The 21,661-nt window shown below is 30.7% G+C and overlaps 1 protein-coding gene across 1 annotated transcript; it reads left to right on the top strand.

The window, feature by feature from the left end:
- The first annotated feature begins 749 nt into the window (after positions 1-749).
- On the top strand, positions 750-20,736 carry LOC123301193 (phospholipid-transporting ATPase ABCA3-like). Its single transcript, XM_044883928.1, has 20 exons — positions 750-1,096; positions 2,931-3,133; positions 3,205-3,308; positions 3,908-4,084; positions 4,291-4,461; positions 6,415-6,655; positions 7,021-7,175; positions 7,793-8,042; positions 8,771-8,890; positions 10,036-10,288; positions 10,747-10,829; positions 11,236-11,345; positions 12,156-12,360; positions 12,816-13,019; positions 13,437-13,568; positions 15,686-15,925; positions 17,048-17,271; positions 18,876-19,023; positions 19,618-19,822; positions 20,351-20,736. Exons 1-20 carry the CDS (start codon positions 750-752, stop codon positions 20,724-20,726), a joined length of 3,948 nt encoding a protein of 1,315 aa, XP_044739863.1. The 3' UTR covers positions 20,727-20,736.
- Positions 20,737-21,661: the final 925 nt, after the last annotated feature.

The raw sequence follows: 21,661 nt of genomic DNA, 5'->3' as shown, positions 1-21,661 counted from the left end.
TAGAAAGATGAGATTTTCACCAATCGACTTAAAATAAAGTCAAATAAACAGAAAAATTCCAAATTTCCACAATATTCTGGGTAGTGTATTTCAAGAACCAATCGATCGATTTTATATTTTTTTATCATGGCTAAAGAGAGAATTTTATGCCCTTTTAAATGAGGAATCACAAAGTAGAAAGTGCCATTTAAAATTTCAAAGTTTGGATGGGTGGGGGTGAAGGAATGAAACCTAAAATTTTCTTGGTACCATTTTTTAACTTTCCCTTCGATACCTAAATCGACATGTTTTTACACAAAACAATAATCACATCAGGTCAAGAGTTATTAAGGGTGGATACTTTTGAAATGATCACACTGTTCTTATGGGTTTTTACACAATAAAATTGTATTAAATAAAATATGAAGAAAGTTATTCGTAAAAAACTGTTGAAAACGAAATAATTTTTATCTTCTATCAAAAAAGTATTGAGTCCTTGAAAAACTTTATATACATGTATTACTACGAATTTAACATTCTTTTACTTCCGGTAGGAAATACCTAGATCTACTCAAATTAATATATGTAGGTATTAAACCCTCGAGAAGAACCAAATTACATTATATTTCGTTTTGTTTGAAGAAATTGAAAGCGTAAAATCACCAATGATTTGATGAGTATAAATTTTTTTAACTGTTTATCCGTAAATTTTAATTTTATAATTTAAAACATTTTTAAACAGTAAAAGTTTCGTTTTTTTTTTAAGCAAAATGGCCAAAAAGGATATCATTAGAAAAATTCGTTTAGTAATGTGGAAGAATTATATGTTACGTAAAAGACGAAAAGTTTTAACATTTTTTGAAATATTTCTACCATTTATGGTCTATTTTGCTTATATGGGTGTTTCATATTACAACGCATTTGAAAAAGGTGACATAATAAAAATGCCTTCGTATCCTACTTCTTATCCAGTGTCCACACCTAGTCAAACTGTTCAACGAATGTCCAGTATAAGAAATTTATATTATAATAATATTTCACCATTTTATGAGGAATTAGTGAAAAGTATTGCAGAGAAATTAAAAACATATGGAAAATCTATCAAAACCAGTAAGATGTTTGTAATAAACTACTTTTTCTTAAAAATATTTAAAGAAAATTCATTCATATTCAATGGAATAACAATTCAAAAATTTTATTCCATCCCTTGAAAGTATATACATTCATGAAAGTATACTTAAGTAATTTTTTTAAATTAATAATTCTATTAAATGAAAAAAATAACTTGTGATTGGTTGTGATGTCATTATATCCGTTGAGCCTATAATATATTGAAAACAAGTTGAGAGACAAACCATTTATCATCCTCGTTATTTTATCATTTTTTCATGCTGTGGCGTTACTGAAAAGGATATAATGACGTCTTTGGCGTTATAATTTACAGTTTAGAAAATCCATTTCCAATTGTAAAATTAAATACATAAAAATTCAATTTAAAATTTTTTTTGTAAGTTTTAGTTTTTTTTTAGTAACTTTTCTATTAGATCGTTTTATTTTTCTTGTTGAATAACGGGTATAATCGCTTTTTATTTTAAGAATTTCTCGACTACTTAAACTTCTTTAATAAGCAAAGTTGTATAGAAGGATACCTAAATAAAATTCACTATAATTTATCATCACGTGATTTTTTTCGGCAAATTTAATATTTATGGAGAAAATTTTGTTCAATAATCTGAAGATTTAATTTATTATCATCGAACTTGAACTCATTTACAAACATGAAAGAAGTGAAGTTTACAAAATTTAAAAAAACCCCGAGAAATTTTTCTGAGCCCGTACTTGAAACATAGCTAAGAACAATCTCTATTAAATTACCTTTTTCCTTGGAGCCTTCCCCAAACTGAGCCGAAGAAGATCATCCCCAATTTTTTACTTGTTTTTGGTACGGAACCCTAAATTTGGACTTGAAACATAGCTAAAAACACTCTCCATTAAATTAAAATCAAAATCGCTTCGTCCGAATAGGCACAACGATGCCACAAACAATCAGGCAGACAAATAGAGACACACACACAGCGGTCAAACTTATAACACCTCTTTTTTTGGTTCATGGGTTAAAAATACCCTCATGATAAATTATAGTAAACTTCATTTCCCACTATTTTGCTTATTATAATATTTAAGTTTTTCTAATATTAGAGAAAATCTCAAAATTAAGAACTATAACGAAACTTTAATTGTAACCGATCTATATCGATGTCCGATCGATAAAAGTCAAAGTATTTCTTATAAGAAGTTCAAACTGGCCACCTTGCATACATCAATATCGATATTGATATATATATATATATATATATATATATATATATATATGTCCTATGATCCCGAGGGGGGCGTAGGGCCTCCCGGGATCTCGAGGTGGTTGTATGGGAGTAGTCTGTAGGTGTAGCACCTTTTATCCAAAACGACCGCACTGGCATATGTCAGTGGTGGAGGAGACTGGATACCACAACTATTCCAACTCTCATCTATGGTTCCAAGCTACCACATTTCGGGCAACTGTATCGGTCTACAGGCAAAAATAGATGAGGGGGACTGGGCAACCCGGATCCTGGCCCCTCAGTTTGGTTGGTAATCGCGAGTTGCTGATCTAGGTTTGGTCAACAAGACTCTCTTGCTAGCAGTCACACCCCCAATCAGGCGGGGTATTGCACATACACACACAAGGAAGCTTGCAGGCCTTAAGGTGGCAGCCCCACCAGCGAGATCGGGTAACGGTGTGTTAATAGCTCGCCCTACCTTAAATTCCCAACCATTACAGAAACCTATCGATATTGACTTAATATTATTGTTAGGTCTTGGAGTAATATTATTCTATAAAAAAATCTTGTCTTTTATTTTTTTGCAGAGCCTTTTAAGGATAAAAAACAGCTTTTAAAATATTATGATAGACATGTTATTGAACTTATTTTGAGTAAGAATTACAAACCAAATGATTTAGCAAAAGATATAGCAGTTATATTCAAGGACCAATCAAAATCAGGAACACCAAAAAATTTAAAATACACTATCTACTATTCAGGAAACCACTTTAAAACTGATCGAATGTTTTTTAAGGAAGAAGAGGAACCGCAAGGTCCTGGGAATGCTGATGGTAATAAAAATATCTGTTAAACATTATGTGAAATATTTTTCAATAAAATATGTTCAACAAATAACTTACAGAAATGTATATCGGATCGAATTTTGTAATATTACAATTATTAATTGATGACATCTTTATTAATAAAACATTAAAAAATGATCCCGTTAAGTTAGAATCTTATAACGTAAGTAAATGTGCTTTCAAATCCTCTTTAACTTCTTTCTCAAAATTTATGCAAGAAAAGTTTTTGATAAAAAACAAAGGTATTTTTTATTTAATAATTGTAAATTTTTCATCGATTCAAACATAGTAATGTTATGTATGGAATAGCATATTGATAGTAAATATGTATTGCTCTTAGCGAAATTTTTCAGATTCAAAGAATAATTTTCCATGAAGCTGAGAAAAATTTTAAAAAAAGTCCAAAGATGTTAAATTGCACGTTCTCAACGGCGAATTTTTGTGTAATCTTTTAGAATTTTTATTAATTCATGTATTCACATATTTGAATGAGTTAGCTCACTGTTTCAATGGCAGTTTATAAGAAATTTCGTTATGTACCTCATAAAGTATCTTTTTTTTATATTGTTCAACAATGAAAATGCGTTCTTTTTCTCGAACGTATATTACAATTAACAGTATCGCAATAATTATCAATTTGCTTTTTGCTTTTTCATTGTCAAAACTTGACTGCATAACTGGTGCAAAATTCAAATCTTGAGTTAATTTTGAGACACGCTTTCTTATTTTGTATGCACTATTAATTGTGAATTTAATTTTTAGAATTCTAAAATATCAGCACAGAGGTTTCCATATCCAGCTTATCAAGATAGATCAGATTTATCAAAATTCATCCAGGCCTGGTCTGGAAACATATACGGGGTTTTTGTTTTGGGCTTTATGATTACATGGATCTCATTATTGATTTATATAATTGTAGAGAAAAGGACTGGAGTTAAGGTAAACAATTTTACTTTAAAAAATTGGCTACACAAACCTGAAAGCATTCTTGGCTTAAATTTTGACGATAGATGTGGACATTACTTAAGGCTTAAATAGTCGACAAGCGCAAATGACCGATTGATTATTCTTTAAATCATTAATGCCATATAGTACCAGTTCAGCCTTATACTCAAACTCCTATCAATCACAATTTTAAATTTAAGGAATTGATGAAATTAATGGGTATAGAATCATGGATACTATGGGTAGGTTGGATATTACATTGTTTAATTTTGAATGTGGTTACTATAACTATTCTGGTAATATTGATAAAATGTTTGCCAGCGACTAAATCTAAAACGACAACATATACAATCCTTCCATTATGTGATGGTGTAATATTATGGTTGTTCAATTTCTTTTATATTTTTTCCACCATGTGCTTTTGTTTTTTTCTGTCATCATTGGTTAATCGACGTAAGTTAAATCAAATTACAGTTAAAATTCGGTTATAATAACATTGAATTGGTTATACTTTTATGGAGAGCTTATGATTCTAGTCAACCCTCATTAAATAAATAGTTATAATGGATTGGTGGAGTGCATGGTATATGCATGAAGGAGGTGTACTCAACTTCTCAAAATAATTGAGGAGCTGATAAATGAAATAGGCCCTATAGCCAAAGAGTATCTCCCGTGGACAGCTAATATAACCTAACCTAGCCTTTGAGTGTAAGTTTATGAAAGTTATACACCGCGCCAAGTGTCTTTTAAAGAAAAAAACTTCTTTTGGCACGTTGAGCACTTCTAGGACGAAAAAAAATCATGGAACACGCGTCCTAAACGGACGGACCCATTTTGATAAAATTTTTGTGTATGTTCAAGTAGATGCGAGAATGGTTTAAATTCAGTTCAATTTGGTTTACTGCAAAATGTTTTTGAGGATTCCGCACCAAAAATTAAAACACATGAAATAGATGATGGAATTAACGCATATAAATTATATATTTTCATTTTTATTTATTTGCGCTCCCACCATATTTATCTAGAAATATAAGCAGCTATGTATACTGTGTATATATGTGTTTTTAAAATTGTAGAATTCAAAAGTTACTCAGTTTTCACTTCAATGGGCAGTCCCCAAAGACTAGCGAGCAAAAAAATATTTTAAAATCATGTGATTTAATGTCATACATTTTCCATTGTGTAAAAACGTGCGAAAAAGTTATCGCAGTTCAAGTTTCGTACATTTTCCACCTTCGGCTTATTGGTAAAATATTGCAAAATGCAAACAATCCCTAGTCATGAACCACCATCAATATTTTTATGGAATTACCAACACTCTGCTGCATATGTTCGCCTTAGTTAGTGTCTAGCTGCAGCATTAGAATTAAAAACGGTCCTTTTCGTGTTTGTTGAGCTTTAAACTAGAACTTTTTACTAAAACTTTTTACTTTTTTTTACTAAAAAAAAAAAAAAAACCATACCAAAGTAAAAATGGTTTCGAAACAGAGGAGACGAATGTTCTCCTAATATCTATGCTTTCTACATATTAATTTTTTTTAGCATTTGTGGCAGTTCTAATTTTTTTGTTTGGAAAGACTGTTCTTTCAACATTCGTGCAACAATTTAAAAAAATTTCTGATAGAGCAATATTTGTTACAAAGCTTCTTGATCCAACAATATGCTGGGAGGGTGGATACCAAACGATTGTTTTGTTTGAATATAAAGGAACAAAAGGTAAAGTTTAAAAAAACAGTGTTTAAAAAGTGTTTTATAACCTTTTTTAAATTATTCTACTACTTAAAGGTAGGTCCACACGATACAGACTATGGTTTGTACAGATATCTGTACAGACTGAAAGTCTGAGTAAAAATGTTCAGGTAAATATGATGACGAAATATATGTGCAGACTTATCATTAGTATGGGAATACTTCCAAATTCCGTGCTCAGACTTTTGTAACTCAGAATTTATCACCATACCGACTTTTGTTTGCACTGATTTGTTGCGCAGACAAAATTCTATAGAAGTCTGTGTGAAGTTGGAATCGTGTAGACCTACCATAAGGCTTATAAGTTTAAAAAAAATTATTTATTATTTAAATAGCAACTGGTATGACTTGGAGTAATCTTGCTGAGAAACCATGTTTAGAAGCAACCCCATTGATATATTATTTCCTTATATTTTTATTTCAAATTGTACTTTATTCCTTATTAACGTGGTACTTTGACAATGTAAAACCTGGACATTACGGATTAGCAAAGCATTGGTATTTTCCGTGTACGGTAAACCATATTGAATTTAATATTTTACCATTTCCTTAAACCATACAAATAATTTATTTAGAAATTATTGCGGAAATCTCCAAAATTCGATAATTCAGAAATAAATGTTGATCTCAATCTGCGCAATATTGAAGAACCATCAAGTCCTTTAGAAACTGGTATTGTTATAAAAAATGTACGAAAAATTTATGGAAGAATAGCAGCAGTTGATGGCTTATCAATGGATATATACAAAGATGAAATAACAGCTTTACTTGGACAAAATGGTGCAGGAAAAACAACAATAATGTCGATTTTAACAGGTATGTATTTAATATAGACTCAGGTCATGCTACTTAAGTCTAAGATGGTAATGAGACTTCTAAAGAAAATCTAAATACAATGTACATTTGCTCTTAAAAAGTTCCATCGAATTAAACTAACATGGATATACAGTCTCATCATGAAGTCACATTTTAACTAAATTCAAAAAAGTTTATTTCTATAGATATCAGGTTATAGTTGAAATGCAGATTCAATATGATTAAAATAGTAGTATAACATAGGTACTACCAAGTTCGATTTCCAAAATTTATTTGTAAAATGAAACTGATAAAGAAAAATTTTAAACTAGTAAATCCTCCCACGAAAAATTATTTTGTTCAAAATATTATAATTTTATTTGAAGGGATGTTTTCACCCACAAGTGGAGATGTTTTTATCAATAATTACAATATTAAGACCGAGATGGATAAAATTCGACACACATTTGGCTTATGTCCACAGCATGATATGTTATTCACATATTTAACAGTGCGAGATCATTTTATTTTATTTTCAAAGGTGAGTATTCACCGACGAATTCCAATTCGAACTCCAACCGTGGCAAATCTGAGTTGACAAAATTCTCAGTTTCATACTTTCTCCCTAACCCATCCCGACTGAATTTTCTAATGGCAGTCACTTCTTTGTGACACCTCATTTGAAAGGACGTACAATTCTCTATTCAACCATGGTAAAAAAAATGAAATCGATCCATTGGTTCTTACGATGAACTACACAGAAAATACAAGGTATGAATTCCATCTTCTGAACAGTCTATCTGAAGCACTAATCGATCGATTTCATTTTTTAACACGGTTGGAGAGACTTTTGTATGCCCTTTAAAATGAGGTATCACTAGGTAGATGGTGCATTTTGAAATATCAATGTTGGGGTGGGTGGGGGTGAAGGGATGAAAGTTTTGAGACGTTTTTAAGATTAAGCCCCCTTTGGTGTCAACAATTTTTAACTTAACCTACAAGATATTTCTCATGAAATTACGACTAACGTGAATAGTAATAAATCCTTAATTAAGTTAAACTTGTACATAATAGTTGGGTTGTATTGGATTTGTGTTTTAACGCTGTTTTAACAAAGAAGAAATTATTTTATTTTTATTTTACTCGATTGATTTTTAGATAAAAGGAAAAACTACTGCTGATGCAAAGAAAGATGCTGAACATTGGATAGCAAGATTAAATATAAAAGATAAAGGAAATAACCTTGTGCAATATTTATCAGGTGGAATGAAACGTAAATTATCATTAGGAATTGCTTTAATTGGAGATCCTAAAGTTGTGATGTTAGATGAACCAACATCCGGATTGGATCCAGAAGAGCGGCGTAAAATTTGGAATATAGTACTGGTACTTGATGCTATTTTACGTAGTGTATTGATTGACCTAAATTGTTTTATTGTCCAGAACCAGATTACCTGTTCCTTCTTTCTACCAAATTGAAACTATAACTTAACTATATTTCTTATTCCTGCTCTTCTACTGCAGGAACATTAAATATAATTCGTGGTTTGCCAGCCTGCCAGTCTTTCCACAAGCCTTAGCCAGGGCATTATTTATTATGCCATAGTTTTACAACCCTTATTCCAACCTTTGCCATCGCTAGTACTTCAAACCATGATTTTCTAGCCATAATGCTGGTTGAACGATAGCTGGCAACCCAATGGCTTAAGTTTAGACTGGTTAACCAATTCTAACTCAACCTCGATTCCTTCGTGAAGCTTTCTAACTAGGAGCGTACATTGTTATTTACAACTTCCTTCCTAACTTCGTTACTTTAGTTTGAAAAACTAGTAATTTACTAAATTTATCCACTTTAAAGCGAAGAAACTATCATACTTGCTGTACAGCGAATTTGTTATGCTCGACCATAGAATTTTGGTCTATGGTAGAAACGTTTTCTTTATTATTTGACAATTTCCGAGATAATGCTCATTTTCAGTTTTTTTGATAATACTATTGGTAATTAAAGTCTTATTCGGTATATACTTTTAAGATTAGATAGTAAACCGTATGATTTGTTGATAATATACCAATTATTCCAAAATTTATACAGTACCAATGATTTAACTAAATAGGGACTGCGAGGACCAGAAAAAGTAATTATGATTACCACGCATTCAATGGACGAAGCAGATGTATTAGGCGATCGTATTGCTATTATGGATCATGGAAAATTAATATGCTATGGGACGTCAATGTTTTTAAAACATATTTATGGTATGCAAAATCATAAATACAGTGAGACTTGGTTAAGTGGGATCTAGATAAGAAAGAAACCACCATAAGTCATGCTAAAGCGCCTACACATTGACACTCAATTACCTCTGTTAGTGACGAAGCAAATCTCTATATCTGGGATTTGATCTTTCGATTTTATCGTCATAGTTCCTATGCAAGAACCTTTTTTGCATAGGAAAAATTGAAAATTAAAATCACCTGCCAGGCTATTTTAGGCCCCACCAAATCATGACAGACGATGATATTTCGTATGATTGAATATAAGACTTTAAAATGGTGTAAGTTCCAAACTGCTTTGTGCCTCAAGAACCACTTTTGCGTAGGAAAAATTGAAAATTAAAATCACCTGCCAGGCTATTTTAGCCCCGACTAAATCATGCCAGGCGATGATATTTTGTATGATTGAATATTAGACTTTAAAATGGTGTAGGTTTCAAAGTGCCTCAAGAACATTTTTCACATAGGAAAATTTGCAAATTAAAAATTTCATAGTTCACTAACGCTCCCCAACTTCCCAGCCAGGTTGTCGATTACACTATCCACACATTCGCAAGTTATCAACGAGTGAGTACATATGTGCCTCAAATATGTACTCAAAAAAGCCACTCAGCTCTTAGACCATATATATATATTTCATATGGTTTAAAAATCTAAAAATTAACTTCTTATCTATATGTTTAGGGTTCAATGCTCATGCAAGCCGGTCACTTTCAATTGTTCAATCAATTACATTTTTAATTCCATAGAGCCAATTTTTATTATTCATGATTCATTTAAGAAGAAACTGAATTGATTTTTCCATGAAATAATTCATCTATTTGTATACAGAAATTGTGTCTTCTTTATGATAAGCCCATGAGTTCATAAATCACATTAAGATACAAAAAAATAAAAATTTTTTCATTATGGAGGTTACACATCGTACTTTTGAGAATGAAAATAGTCTTGTTGTTACCTCGAAGAGGCATTCATTTACATGAAAGCATTTTAAATAAATATGCCATGCTTCCAATGTCAAAAATTTTAAAAACTATATTTTTATATCTTATACCGTTTTGTTTTAATCCCTAATTAAAAATGTATATCGCTTATCTGATCAGCATTTATGATTAATTGTGTTCTAGGTACAGGGTATCACTTATCATTATTAAAATCTGATGAATATACTAATGTTAATGATATAACAGATATTATAAATAGACATGTACCAAGTGGACGACTGAAAGATGATACTGCTGGTTTAGTTACCTTCTTATTACCAAGTGATACGAGTAATGAATTTCCAGGATTATTTCATTCTCTTGAAATGTTAAAATCAGAATTGCATATTAGTGGTATCGGATTATCTGTTACCACAATGGAAGAAGTCTTTTTAAGGTATTTGACATTAATACACGAAAACATTGTATTTAATTATTTTAAAACCAACCGTTAGCTATCTACTGGTAAGTAAAAAATTCCTCATCTGTGATTCTTAAAGCATCGCTAAAGAAGCTAATGAAACTAGCTTATATAAGTACAAAATTATCAATAAACAAACTTTGTCTCCTACCCTCGTCGTGTTATTTCTGTATATAACACACAATATCAGTATTGTTTCTTTGATTTACATACAACTACATGTATTATATGACATTTCAATAATTAAATCTGATGACTGACAATATTTATCATTGTTAATTTGATTTGTATTACTTATGTTTGATACACCATTGAACCAGGAGTCAGAGTAATTATGGGGTAGCTAAATTGTAAACCATTGTGGCGTCTTTTGTTGTTAACTTTTATCTCAATATTACTTCTGTAATTTTACATTAATGAATTTTGTATTTTAGAGTAGGGCAAATTATCAAAGAAGAACTGACAACTGTCCCCCAGAAACAAATTCAGAGTGAAAACGTGGATGGCAGTAAAGAAAGTATGTATTCCTATAAAATTTATATTTAGTTTTAATTAAATATATTTTTCATCGAAGAAAGTGAGACCCGGTATAAAAAAGAATTATATTAAATCCTCATCTTGGTGTTTGGAGACTATAAGTGACAGAATCAGCATAAAACGAACTACAAATAATCCACTTAGTTGTCAAACAACCAAACTGCTTGTCACAAAAACTTTGGTTTTCAGCCTAAAAACGACCATATTCTCTTTTTTCCAAACATTAAACTGTATAGGTAGATAACTTGAAAGTGGTCAATTTTAGGCAAAAAACGACAACTGCGAAAATGGAGCAAAAAACCAAATTAGTAAAAATTTCTCAAATAATTGTTAGTAACGCATTAATAAACTAAAAAAAAAAGTTTATAAATTATAAATTTTTACAGGAAGTTTCTTAAAAGAAAAGGGATTAAAGTTAGAATTATATCGATTAAAAGCATTATTACGGAAAAAATTGGTTTATATGAAGAAGAAATATTTTTTCTACATAGTAGTCGTAAGTACTGTACCTGAGGCTGAACAATAGAGAAGTTCCTAGCTAGAAAAATGTTTCGGGACTTTCATATGGACACCAGTCACGTCAATTGTTGAATTGTTCAATCCTTATAAAAAAAAATCATTCACAAAACTGGTAAATAGCGTCATGATTTTTACGTAGTTGGAGCGGGATGGACCATTAAGCAAAAGTCTTTGTACATCAAATTCTCTGCCTTTTATCGAATCCGTTTTAAATATAAATGAAATGACTAGCCCATATACGATTTATAGTCCAGTAACTTTACACATTACAGCCTGCGTCAAATCCGGTAGTTCTGATTTTTCGAAGACTTGTTTATGATATTTGCCCGATGTTTAATCCAAGTTTGTGAAAGTTTTGGCGATTATAATCCTAGAGGATTATTTTTTGATAGTCCGTAGCTTTTCAGGACGTATTTTTTTATAACTTCCAAAATCTGAAAACAAGCCGAAACTTTCGCAATTTTTTTGATTTCAGGTCAAGTTGCGTTCGGCGCTCGAGGTCACATACTTGGATTATTCATTGGACCAACATCATAAACATGTCTGCAAAAAACAGAACTACCGGATTTGACTCAACTACCCCGTACTTTCAGGCGACAAGGTCACTGGATTATTACCAGTCTTATTTTTGTTTTGACATAAATGGCGCTGCGATTTAAGAATTTAGATAGAAATGTTCTAAAAGTCTCAGTCTCAACAATTTTTTCGGGCTGTGGATTTGTCTATAAATTACAAATCTGGCAAAACTAAAACGAGTTAAACATCATTAATTAGTGAATCTTTTCAGAGTTTAGTACCTGTTATCATAGCAATACTCGCGATTCAAATGGAATTGAAAAATTATTCAAAAAAACTCCCTTTAACATTGAGTTTAAAACATTTCAGTAAACCAATGGTTTTTTACAACACCAAATTAAACAATATTAGTAAAGTATATAGCAACTTATTACCAGCAAATTGTATTAAAAAACCTGTTAACAATGTGCATAAAGGTATGTAATAGGTATGTATTAATATTAAACATTGGTATCTCTGTGTCACACACAAAAATTTAATGAAAAATTCCTTTTAAGGAACAAGCTTTTATTGTATACTAAAAAGTAAAAAATAATTTTCTTACGAGTCGCTCATTCTAGAGTATTTGTAAAAGCTTCAGATACTCCAAATCATCTTTGATGTTTAATTTAGCGACTCCAGCTTTTACCAATAGTCAAGTATGAGTGACCCAGTAATCACACAATGTGTCCTAAAGTGTATTCACAAAAGACCTCAAATATTTTTACTCGAAACCAAAATTTTGATTAGGAGTAACTACTATAAATATGAAATATTGACGAAATCCCGAAAATTATTTTTACATTATCATTATGCTTTCTTTACCTTTATACTTTGTATATATGTTGGAAGATGGGTGCGTATTTTAACTGAAATATATTTTATTTTACAGAAGTGCTTAAGCTCGCTGAAAATGATTTGACTGAATTTCGTAAACGGCTAATTGTGGGTGCAGTGTTTAATGAAATTAAAAAAACAAAAGCTAATGTATCATCAAGTTACACAGAATTAATTGCAATGTATTCAAATATTGCCCTTCACGCTTTTCCCATTAGTTTAAATTTAATTTCAAACACACTTTTAAAATATTTGAGTGGTAACGACTACTCGATAAAAACAATTAATTTTCCACTGGAAGTGTTTTCATCAGAATATGTATTTTCTTTATTTTTTTTGGGTTTAATGTTGTCTTTAGGTAAACCAGTTCTTTTATAATTCAATTTAAAATGCAATTATAAAATGCATATTAATTATGCTAATTGCATATTTTTAATTCCTTATAAATCAGACTAGATCTCATAATTTCCTGACGCTCTAAGGAATCGAATGCCGAAAACCGCTTTCAAATTTGACATACTGCTCAAATTTTTCGAACTTTATTCCTTTGTCTATAAAGCTAAAAGGACTTTTTGAAGTTTATATTAATTGGTCTAAAAAATTGAAACTGATACTCATTATTGAAATAGCTAAAATTTAAATAATTCTTTTAAACGCATTTTTTCTTGTTCCATAGGTTTCGTAGTATTCGTTTCTTGTTTAATTGGCTTCCCATTAGACGAACGAACATCCAAATTTAAACATTTACAATTAATGACTGGATTAAGACCCTTCACATATTGGTGTTCAATGTTTATTGTGGATTTTTGTTATTACATTTTTGCAGTACTTCTTGTGTTATTTGTAATTGGAGTTTTTTATACAAGACTCAATGGAAACGAGTTAACTGTGTTATTTGTTTTTATATCTTTTTATGGATTTTGTGGTATTTTATATTGTTATTTATTGACTCTGTTTTTTAAAAAAACTCAAAGTGCAGTTATTTTTTCACTTGTTTCGTATTTTGGCTTTAGTAAGTTTTCTTTCATTATTATTTTGGAAAGTTCTTTCCTTTTTATACCTAGCATACGAGACAGTGATCCTAATAGACCGTGGTACACAGAAAGGGCTTTGTTAAATGATTATTACATACTTGAAACTTGGTGATTGTTAAGCTATCAGTCTGAAAAAACTCAACCAAGAATTTGCCGGACACCATGACCTCTTTATAACATTAATAATTATTAAACAATAAGAATATTTTTTCCCACAAAAAAACTGTACCGATGAGCTTGGCTACCACCTCGAACATGCCGTACTTAAGTATTTTTGTTTAAACATCTAGGGAGCAAAAGTAAAGAATGTCTCAGATCTCATACGTTCATTGTCCGAGGCGAAGCCGAGGGTGACAAACATGAGATTTGAGACATTCTTTACTTGCTCTCGTGATGTGTATACTATTTTTCTCCCCGAAGGAGGCAGAATGCGGAAACTTCATTTTGCACAGGGGACAGAAAGGTGACAGTTTCTGCACGGAGGTGAGAAATATTTTTTATCCATTTAAATCTTAAGCCAACTCTTCCTCTCTAAATTTGATCAGGAAAAAATTATGGTTAAATGAATTTTAACAACTTTAGTGGCTCGATATGTGACAGCCACGGATCTAAAGTGCCAAGAATAAAAAATCGAGGATGATAGATTTTTCTTACTCGACGCATTGTAACTCTTCATTTAATATGCACTATATCTATTGCAGTTCTTCTTGTGGATATAGTAATCGCTTTCTTCAGATTGTTAGAGAAGGGTAAAAACAAGTCAGATCCATATGACATGCCAAGCATCAAATTTTTAAAAAGTCTTATATTTATTGTTAGTCCACATGTTATGTTAAATGAAGGAATTTTTAGAGTGACAGACTACGCTGTGCAAAGACAATTAGTTTGTAAAACATACAAATATATTTGTGAATCTATCAAAAAAGGAGAAATTAATGAAGAAAAGAAGAAGGATTATAAATTGTGCTGCATGAGTAAGTACACCCAAAATTTGAAATTAAGAAATGCATTAATATTTCTTACAAATCCCCTGATATTTTTGTAAGTCATATTTGCCCTGAAAATTAAAAAAAAGATAACATTATACTAGAATAATGTCTTTAAATGGAATTCTGAGATACTTAAACTCGAATTTGACTTTTGAAAATGCGAAAAAATAAATGAAAAAAATTATTTTCTCTTCAAACCCCGCTGTTTTGAACCTCAAATATAGATTCACTTCATATTATAATTATTAATAAATAATAAGATTTCATAAATAAATTTTAGGTCTAATTTTTAAATAATTAAAACGTAAAAATTCATTTTAGAAAATTATTTGTATGATAAATAATTAGGGATTCCTTTGAACTTTAAGTTCTACCCTGGTGGAACAAATATTTGAAGAAATAATAAGTCTTAAAAACTTTGAAAAAGCCTTAGAAACACCGAAAAAGTCTTAGAAACTGTGAATAACTCTGGATTTCTCAAGGTTTTTGGACTTTATAATGGAGTTATCCAGACTTATTAAGTCTGAATAAGACAGCCCAAAAACGTTTAGAAATGTAGAGTTATTCAGAGTTCCTGAGACTTGTTCAGAGTTTCTAGGACTTTTTCAGAGTTTTTAAGACTTATTTTTTCTTTCAATATTTGTTCCACCAGGATAGCACCCGAAAAATTCGCCGAAATTCATGATGCGCCGAAGTTACTGACTCGCCCACTCAAAACAAATCAATCATAGTCTCATATGCTTTATTTTTCAAGCGATAAATGAAAAAAAAATACTTTGAATCAATGAGTATATTGCGACAAACCGCACGTCCTATTTTTTAATTGCCGAGTAATCATCGACCAAAAAACACTTTGTTTTTATGTCTTTAATATTTATTAATTCATCCTTTATTTTTCGCAGGTCTATGGAAGTATGAAAATTTACCATTCATTATAAGTGTATTGGATATTTTTATATATTTTATTCTTTTAATGGCAATTGAGAATAGAATAATCCTTATTCAAATATTTAAATATTTCAAGAGAGCTAAAAAATCACAACAGCAAAATACTTCGCATAATATCGAACAATATGGTGACCCTGATGTAATAAAAGAATCAAAATATGTCAGTAATTACCTTAAATCAGACAATTATGTTGGTAACGTCAATTTTTTAAAATAATAATCAAAACTAATAGCCCAAGAGCCGAGCGTAAATTTAGATGTATACCAATTTCCGACTTCTGCATCGTAGACCATGCACGATCCAAGATGGTCGCCTTAGTGCTAACAACAATAATTATCAAAGGTTTAAATATTTTTCAGCCTGATTTCGACTAGGCAAGTTAGTAAATCCTTCAGGAACAATAAAAATTCTATCCAACGCAAAATGTCTCTTTTAACCACACTTCAACGATTTTTCCCGTATTTACGGGTGGGTTTTTGCAAGGCAAGTGAACATCAATTGATTCTTTGGTTTTTCGTCTATCGTTTACATATATTTACAAGCGGTTCGGTTATACTCATTTAAATTTACGGTCGGCTCTCAAATTATAACGTAAAAAACCAATAAATTCATTAGAAAATTATCTAATGAACAAACTTTGTTTCTGTTAAGAGGCGTATAAGCTGCTTTTAAATAACCCTCTGCGCTATTCTTGAGAGTGCGCAACTTTGGCATTCATATGCGGTAGTCTGCCTGTCTGTCTTTCTGTCCGTCTGTTCGTCCATTCGTGCTTAACTCAAAAACGATAAAAGATATTAAGCTGAAATTTTTATATGGTTCCAAGGACGTAAAATCGAATTCCGGGTTCGTAAATGAGCAACATAGGTCAATTGGTTCATCAATGTTTAAATGTAAAAAAGGTTCCCTTCAAAAAATAAACAACTTTTGTTTTAAGTATTTTTTCGTAAACATCACTGTTTACCTGTAGGGGCGCAAATTAGGTTAAAACATTATATAGTATGTATACAGATATTGTAGATATATTAAATTTATACGTTACATATATTATGTTAATTATAGCATATACAATGTCCACTGAGGAAGTGAGAAAAAACATCCTCTTATTACTTTGTGTGTAAGAGTTACTGTCTTTCTTTACTTACATATCGTAAGAAAAAAAACGATTGGGTAATCAATACTGTCCTCAAAACATGGTATTTCAACAATTAACTCAGTCAATTGTTTGTTTTCATTTGTTTTAAATTTAATTATGCAATCATCTGTTTGACACTCTGCTTTTTGTCTATATTAAGAATTTATATGGAATATTTTTTAGATAAACCCAAAGACAACTTGTTGGTCCATCAATTGGAAAAAAAATTTCATAAAGTCAAGGCCGTCAATCGTATTAGTTTTAGCGTTCGCGATGGTGAATGTTTTGGTTTACTAGGTGTTAATGGTGCTGGTAAAACGACTGCTTTTAGATTATTAACTGGAGATATAAAAGGCACAGGAGACGCTTTGATCGATAATGTAACATTAAATAAAAATAGACGTGCGGTAAATATATACGAATGTCAAAACAATAACGAGATTTTCCAAGAACTTCCTTGAGGCATGTTTTTGAAAAATGTTTCATACAAAAGTTTCAAGGGTCAGAAAAATCTTGAAACATAGTTAAGAACACTTTCCATTATATTAACTTTCAAACGAAACAAAAAAAAAAGAAAATCCATTCATCCATTTAGAGACAGGCAGGCAGACAGACAGACACACACATATAGCGGTCAAACTTATAAAAACCCTCTTTATTGTTGAAATTAAAAATTGACCTTAGCTTAAAGAAACCAATAACCCTTTAATTCCCGTGATTTTGATATTCAGAGAAAATCAGATAAAATCATCTAATTAGATCATTTCCGTTTGTCCTCTAGCACAATAACTCAAAAACGAAAAGAGATACAGAGCTGATATTTGTATAGAGTATTCAGAACTTAAAAAGTGACTTTGAGCTCAAACAAGCAACATATTGGGTTCTTTAATCCGCGTTAAACCGTAAGAAAATTTAAATACAAGAAAGTTGTAGAAAATAAATAACTTCGTTTGAAGCATTTTTCGTAAACATTGCAGTTTTCCCATAAGGAAGCAAATTAGGACAAATTTATTTTAACATCATATCAAACCCATCGTATAATATGAAGGATGGTCAATTTTTGGGAAAAAATTGTTTACAAAATAGTTTCAAAACATGTATTCCAAAAGACAAAATAATTAACTTTGTTAATGTTTGATTTTATCGAATGAAAAAACAACACTCAAATATAAGCAATTATGACCCACGATCCAGGGGGGTATCAACAAGCTTCGACTATTCGAAATTCTAATGTATACAGAGAATCTTAAGACTTTATTGAAACTTGAAATTTCAATAATAAAATTTAAACACGTGGCACTAAGAAGTTGAAATTCTTTTTAAATCAAAGTTTAATATAATATAATATGAATTTATTTGAAGAATTCTAAGGTTTAACAACTACTAACATTTAGTGATTGCTCGGTAACAATTTTTATACCATGTATATATGAAATATACATAGTATATTAAGTTTCGTCCCAAGTTTGTAACGCTTAAAAATATTAATGCTACGAAAAAAATTTTGGTATAGGTGTTCATAGAATCACCTAATTAATCCATTTCCGGTTGTCCGTCCGTCCGTCTGTGGACACGATAACTCAAAAACGAAAAAAGATATCGAGCTGAAATTTTTACAGCGTACTGAGGACGTAAAAAGTGAGGTCAAGTTCATAAATGAGCATCATAGGTCAATTGGGTCTTGGGTCCGTAGTACCCATCTTGTAGCCCGTTAGAGATAAAACAAAAGTTTAAATGTAAAAAATGTTCCTTATAAAAAAATAAAAAACTTTTGTTTGAAATATTTTTTTGTAAACATTACTGTTTACCTACGAGGGCGTTAATTAGGTGCAAATTTTATAGTATGTATTAATATAGGAATATCAGTTGTGTGTGTGTCTATTTAAAAGTGAATATCTTTTGTTATTTACGTGACGTCAAAAAAACAAACGATTGCGCATCAACACTGTCTATACATGGTATTTCAACAATTAACTCAGTCAATTGTTTGTTTTCACTTGTTTCTTTTTAGTTTTTATCTCGTATGGGATATTGTCCACAATTTGAAGGCATTTTGCCGGTATTATCTGGTCGAGAAATATTGAAATTATTTGCAAAATTAAGAGGAGTACCTCAAAAAGAAATAAAAGACGAAGTGAATAAATGGCTGACTCTTTTAGGTAATATATTCAAATAAATACAGCGTTAGATTAATAGTTTTTACAATACAAACTGAGGCGAGACCTAATCTTTATAACACATATGCTAGCAAGTCCAACTTTCTAGCCTAAGGTAATGCCAGAAAAGTCGCTCTTTCCGGATTTTAATGCGGCCGAGAAGAGAAGACCGTACTTTCGATTAGGGTCTCAAGTAATAAAATTATTTAAAAATAAAAAAGGTTATTAAACATGTCAAAGACTTATATTTTCCAAGTAACTTATTATCATAAAGTTTTAAAACGGAAATATGACACTTGATGATAGTTTATTTGATGCATAGTTTTTTTGTAATTTGTAAATAACTGAATAAAACTTCCAACTATCCTCCCCCCCCCCTAAACTATTTTGCTTCTTATGATTGAATAACCCTGTTTAAGTCATGAGCTGGTAGAAAGTTATGTAATGGAAAACATAAACGCTGAAGCTCGTATTTCTATTTAGTAGTATGTTCTGTTTGGGGCTGGTACCAAATATTAATACAAATTACTAATAAATTTTAATTATGCAAGCTGAACTTATTTAGATCCAAAAAATTTAATAAACTTTATTATTTAGGTTTAACAGAGTTTGCCGACCAGGCATGTGGTACATATTCTGGTGGTAATAAACGTAAACTATCTGCTGCATTGGCATTAATTGGTGACCCACAAATTATACTCTTAGATGAGCCTACAACTGGAGTGGATCCTGTATCTCGAAGAAATTTATGGAATGTACTGTCTAACGTCAATAAACAATCAATTGTCCTTACGACGCATAGGTAAAGAAATAAAAGAAATGTTTAATACATTTGGAGTAACCTACACCAATAAAAAACAATAGTGCCAATTTTGGTTCTGGTCTGGGAGGCGATTGTTGATCATTAAGCCCAGCTTGGAAACCAAAATTACTCTGGCAATTAAATAATTTTTTCATATTCTTGCAAATCAACTTTATGATGTAGTTTCCATGGCAGTCGTAAGTTATGACGCCACCACGTGCTATTTTCCTCTCTTACTATTTGTACATTTAAATTATTCATATTTTCGAACTTTTTGTTGTTATCTAAAAATTAATTTAACACGATGTGTTGGCTCAATAAAGAACGTCGAACGAGGCAATACACAAATTTTAGAACAATAGCATTACGTAATGAGTAAATAAAATCAAGTTTCATGCTTTAAAACTTTCTCAGGTCGTTCGCCATCTTATGATTTAAGCGCTATAAAGGGTACTGAAACCAAAGCGAAGCTTTTGAACAAAATGGGCTTGTTTTTTAAATAAGTATTTTTACTTTCTGTCATTTTAGCATGGAAGAATGTGAAGCATTGTGCGATCGTATTGCAATTATGGTGAAGGGTGAATTCAAATGTTTTGGCTCAATTCAATATTTAAAACAACGTTTTGGGCAAGGCTTTACAATTAAATTGAAATTAAAATCTATTGCAAAAATAGAAGAAGTAGTTGATTTAAAAAGAAATGTGGAACAAGATTTTGATTGCGTTTTAATAGATGAACATAAAGGTTTTTTACATTATCAAGTAACAAATCCGCAAACCTCTTGGTATCTTTTATTTAATACAATTGAACGATTAAAGTCAACTGGCGATTCAATAATTGAAGATTATACTATTACTGAGACAACGTTAGAACAAATATTTTTATCATTTGCAAGACAAAAATAAAAATACTCTTATGATTCTAATAGTTTACACTAGTAGTAGTAGATTCTAATAATAGTAAAGCATTGCCAAAGATGCCACAAAAATTCTCTTTCTTGAAAAATCGTTTGGCATGTACAATCGTTGATCGAGTACTATTATTACAAATTAATTGTATAATCATTATTTTGTGAAATAATTAACAATGGAAATTTTACAATCAGTTAGTTCAATGCATTTAATATAATTGTATTGTTTTTTCCAAATAAAATTTCATGCACATAACAGTACCGTTTTTAACGTAAAAAAGGTTATCAACTCGACTCACAGTGTTTCGTTTAAATGGAGCTAGCGGGACAAAAGTCATAACGCAATTTCAAAAAAATGATAAGAACATTATGTTAACAACCCTTTGTAGGTACCAAATTCGAAGATACCATTGGGCTAAACATCCCACCCAGGTAGGTGTTTGTGTTCAAAGTACAGTGATAACAAAGGTAGTGTAGCATTTGCAAATCGGTTGAATTTTTTTCACACTTTCGATAGCATATCTTAAAATTTGTGGTATAGTGGAAAGTGATTTTCGTGATGGATCATTTAGTTGAAGGTATGTACTCTATTTTTATGTTTTTTTTATAATTAAATCACTCACATTTTTCGTGTACCATGGCTTAGACTAATATCATAGAAATACTTAATATTTTTTGTGAAATTTAAACTTTAAAGGGTTGCAACTTTTTGTATCCACATGTATCCAGCTAGATTTTTCTGTATATTATACTTCAAACATTTAAGAAAAGATTTATATATATTTTAAGGCCCGAAAACCCCCGCAAGGAAAAATATTGTCCTTTTTTCAGAGCGAGTCGTAACTATGACGAAATCGGATTTTTTCGAAGAATGGCTAAAATATGACAAAAGTGAAAGAATTCATCGCATTTTTGGTATTTTATGTAATA

The sequence above is a fragment of the Chrysoperla carnea genome, chromosome 5 (assembly GCF_905475395.1).
Source record: "Chrysoperla carnea chromosome 5, inChrCarn1.1, whole genome shotgun sequence".
Lineage (NCBI taxonomy): Eukaryota > Metazoa > Arthropoda > Insecta > Neuroptera > Chrysopidae > Chrysoperla > Chrysoperla carnea.
Note: the sequence above shows the minus strand (reverse complement) of the source record. Positions and strands in the feature narration are given on the sequence as shown.

Excerpts from the sequence above, each read along its gene's own strand:
- LOC123301193 (XM_044883928.1), top strand. The coding sequence starts at position 750 with ATGGCCAAAAAGGATATCATTAGAAAAATTCGTTTAGTAATGTGGAAG. Across the intron at positions 8,891-10,035 it reads GTTTTTAAAACATATTTATG|GTACAGGGTATCACTTATCA; the intron begins GTATGCAAAATC and ends ATTGTGTTCTAG. Across the intron at positions 15,926-17,047 it reads TAAATCAGACAATTATGTTG|ATAAACCCAAAGACAACTTG; the intron begins GTAACGTCAATT and ends AATATTTTTTAG.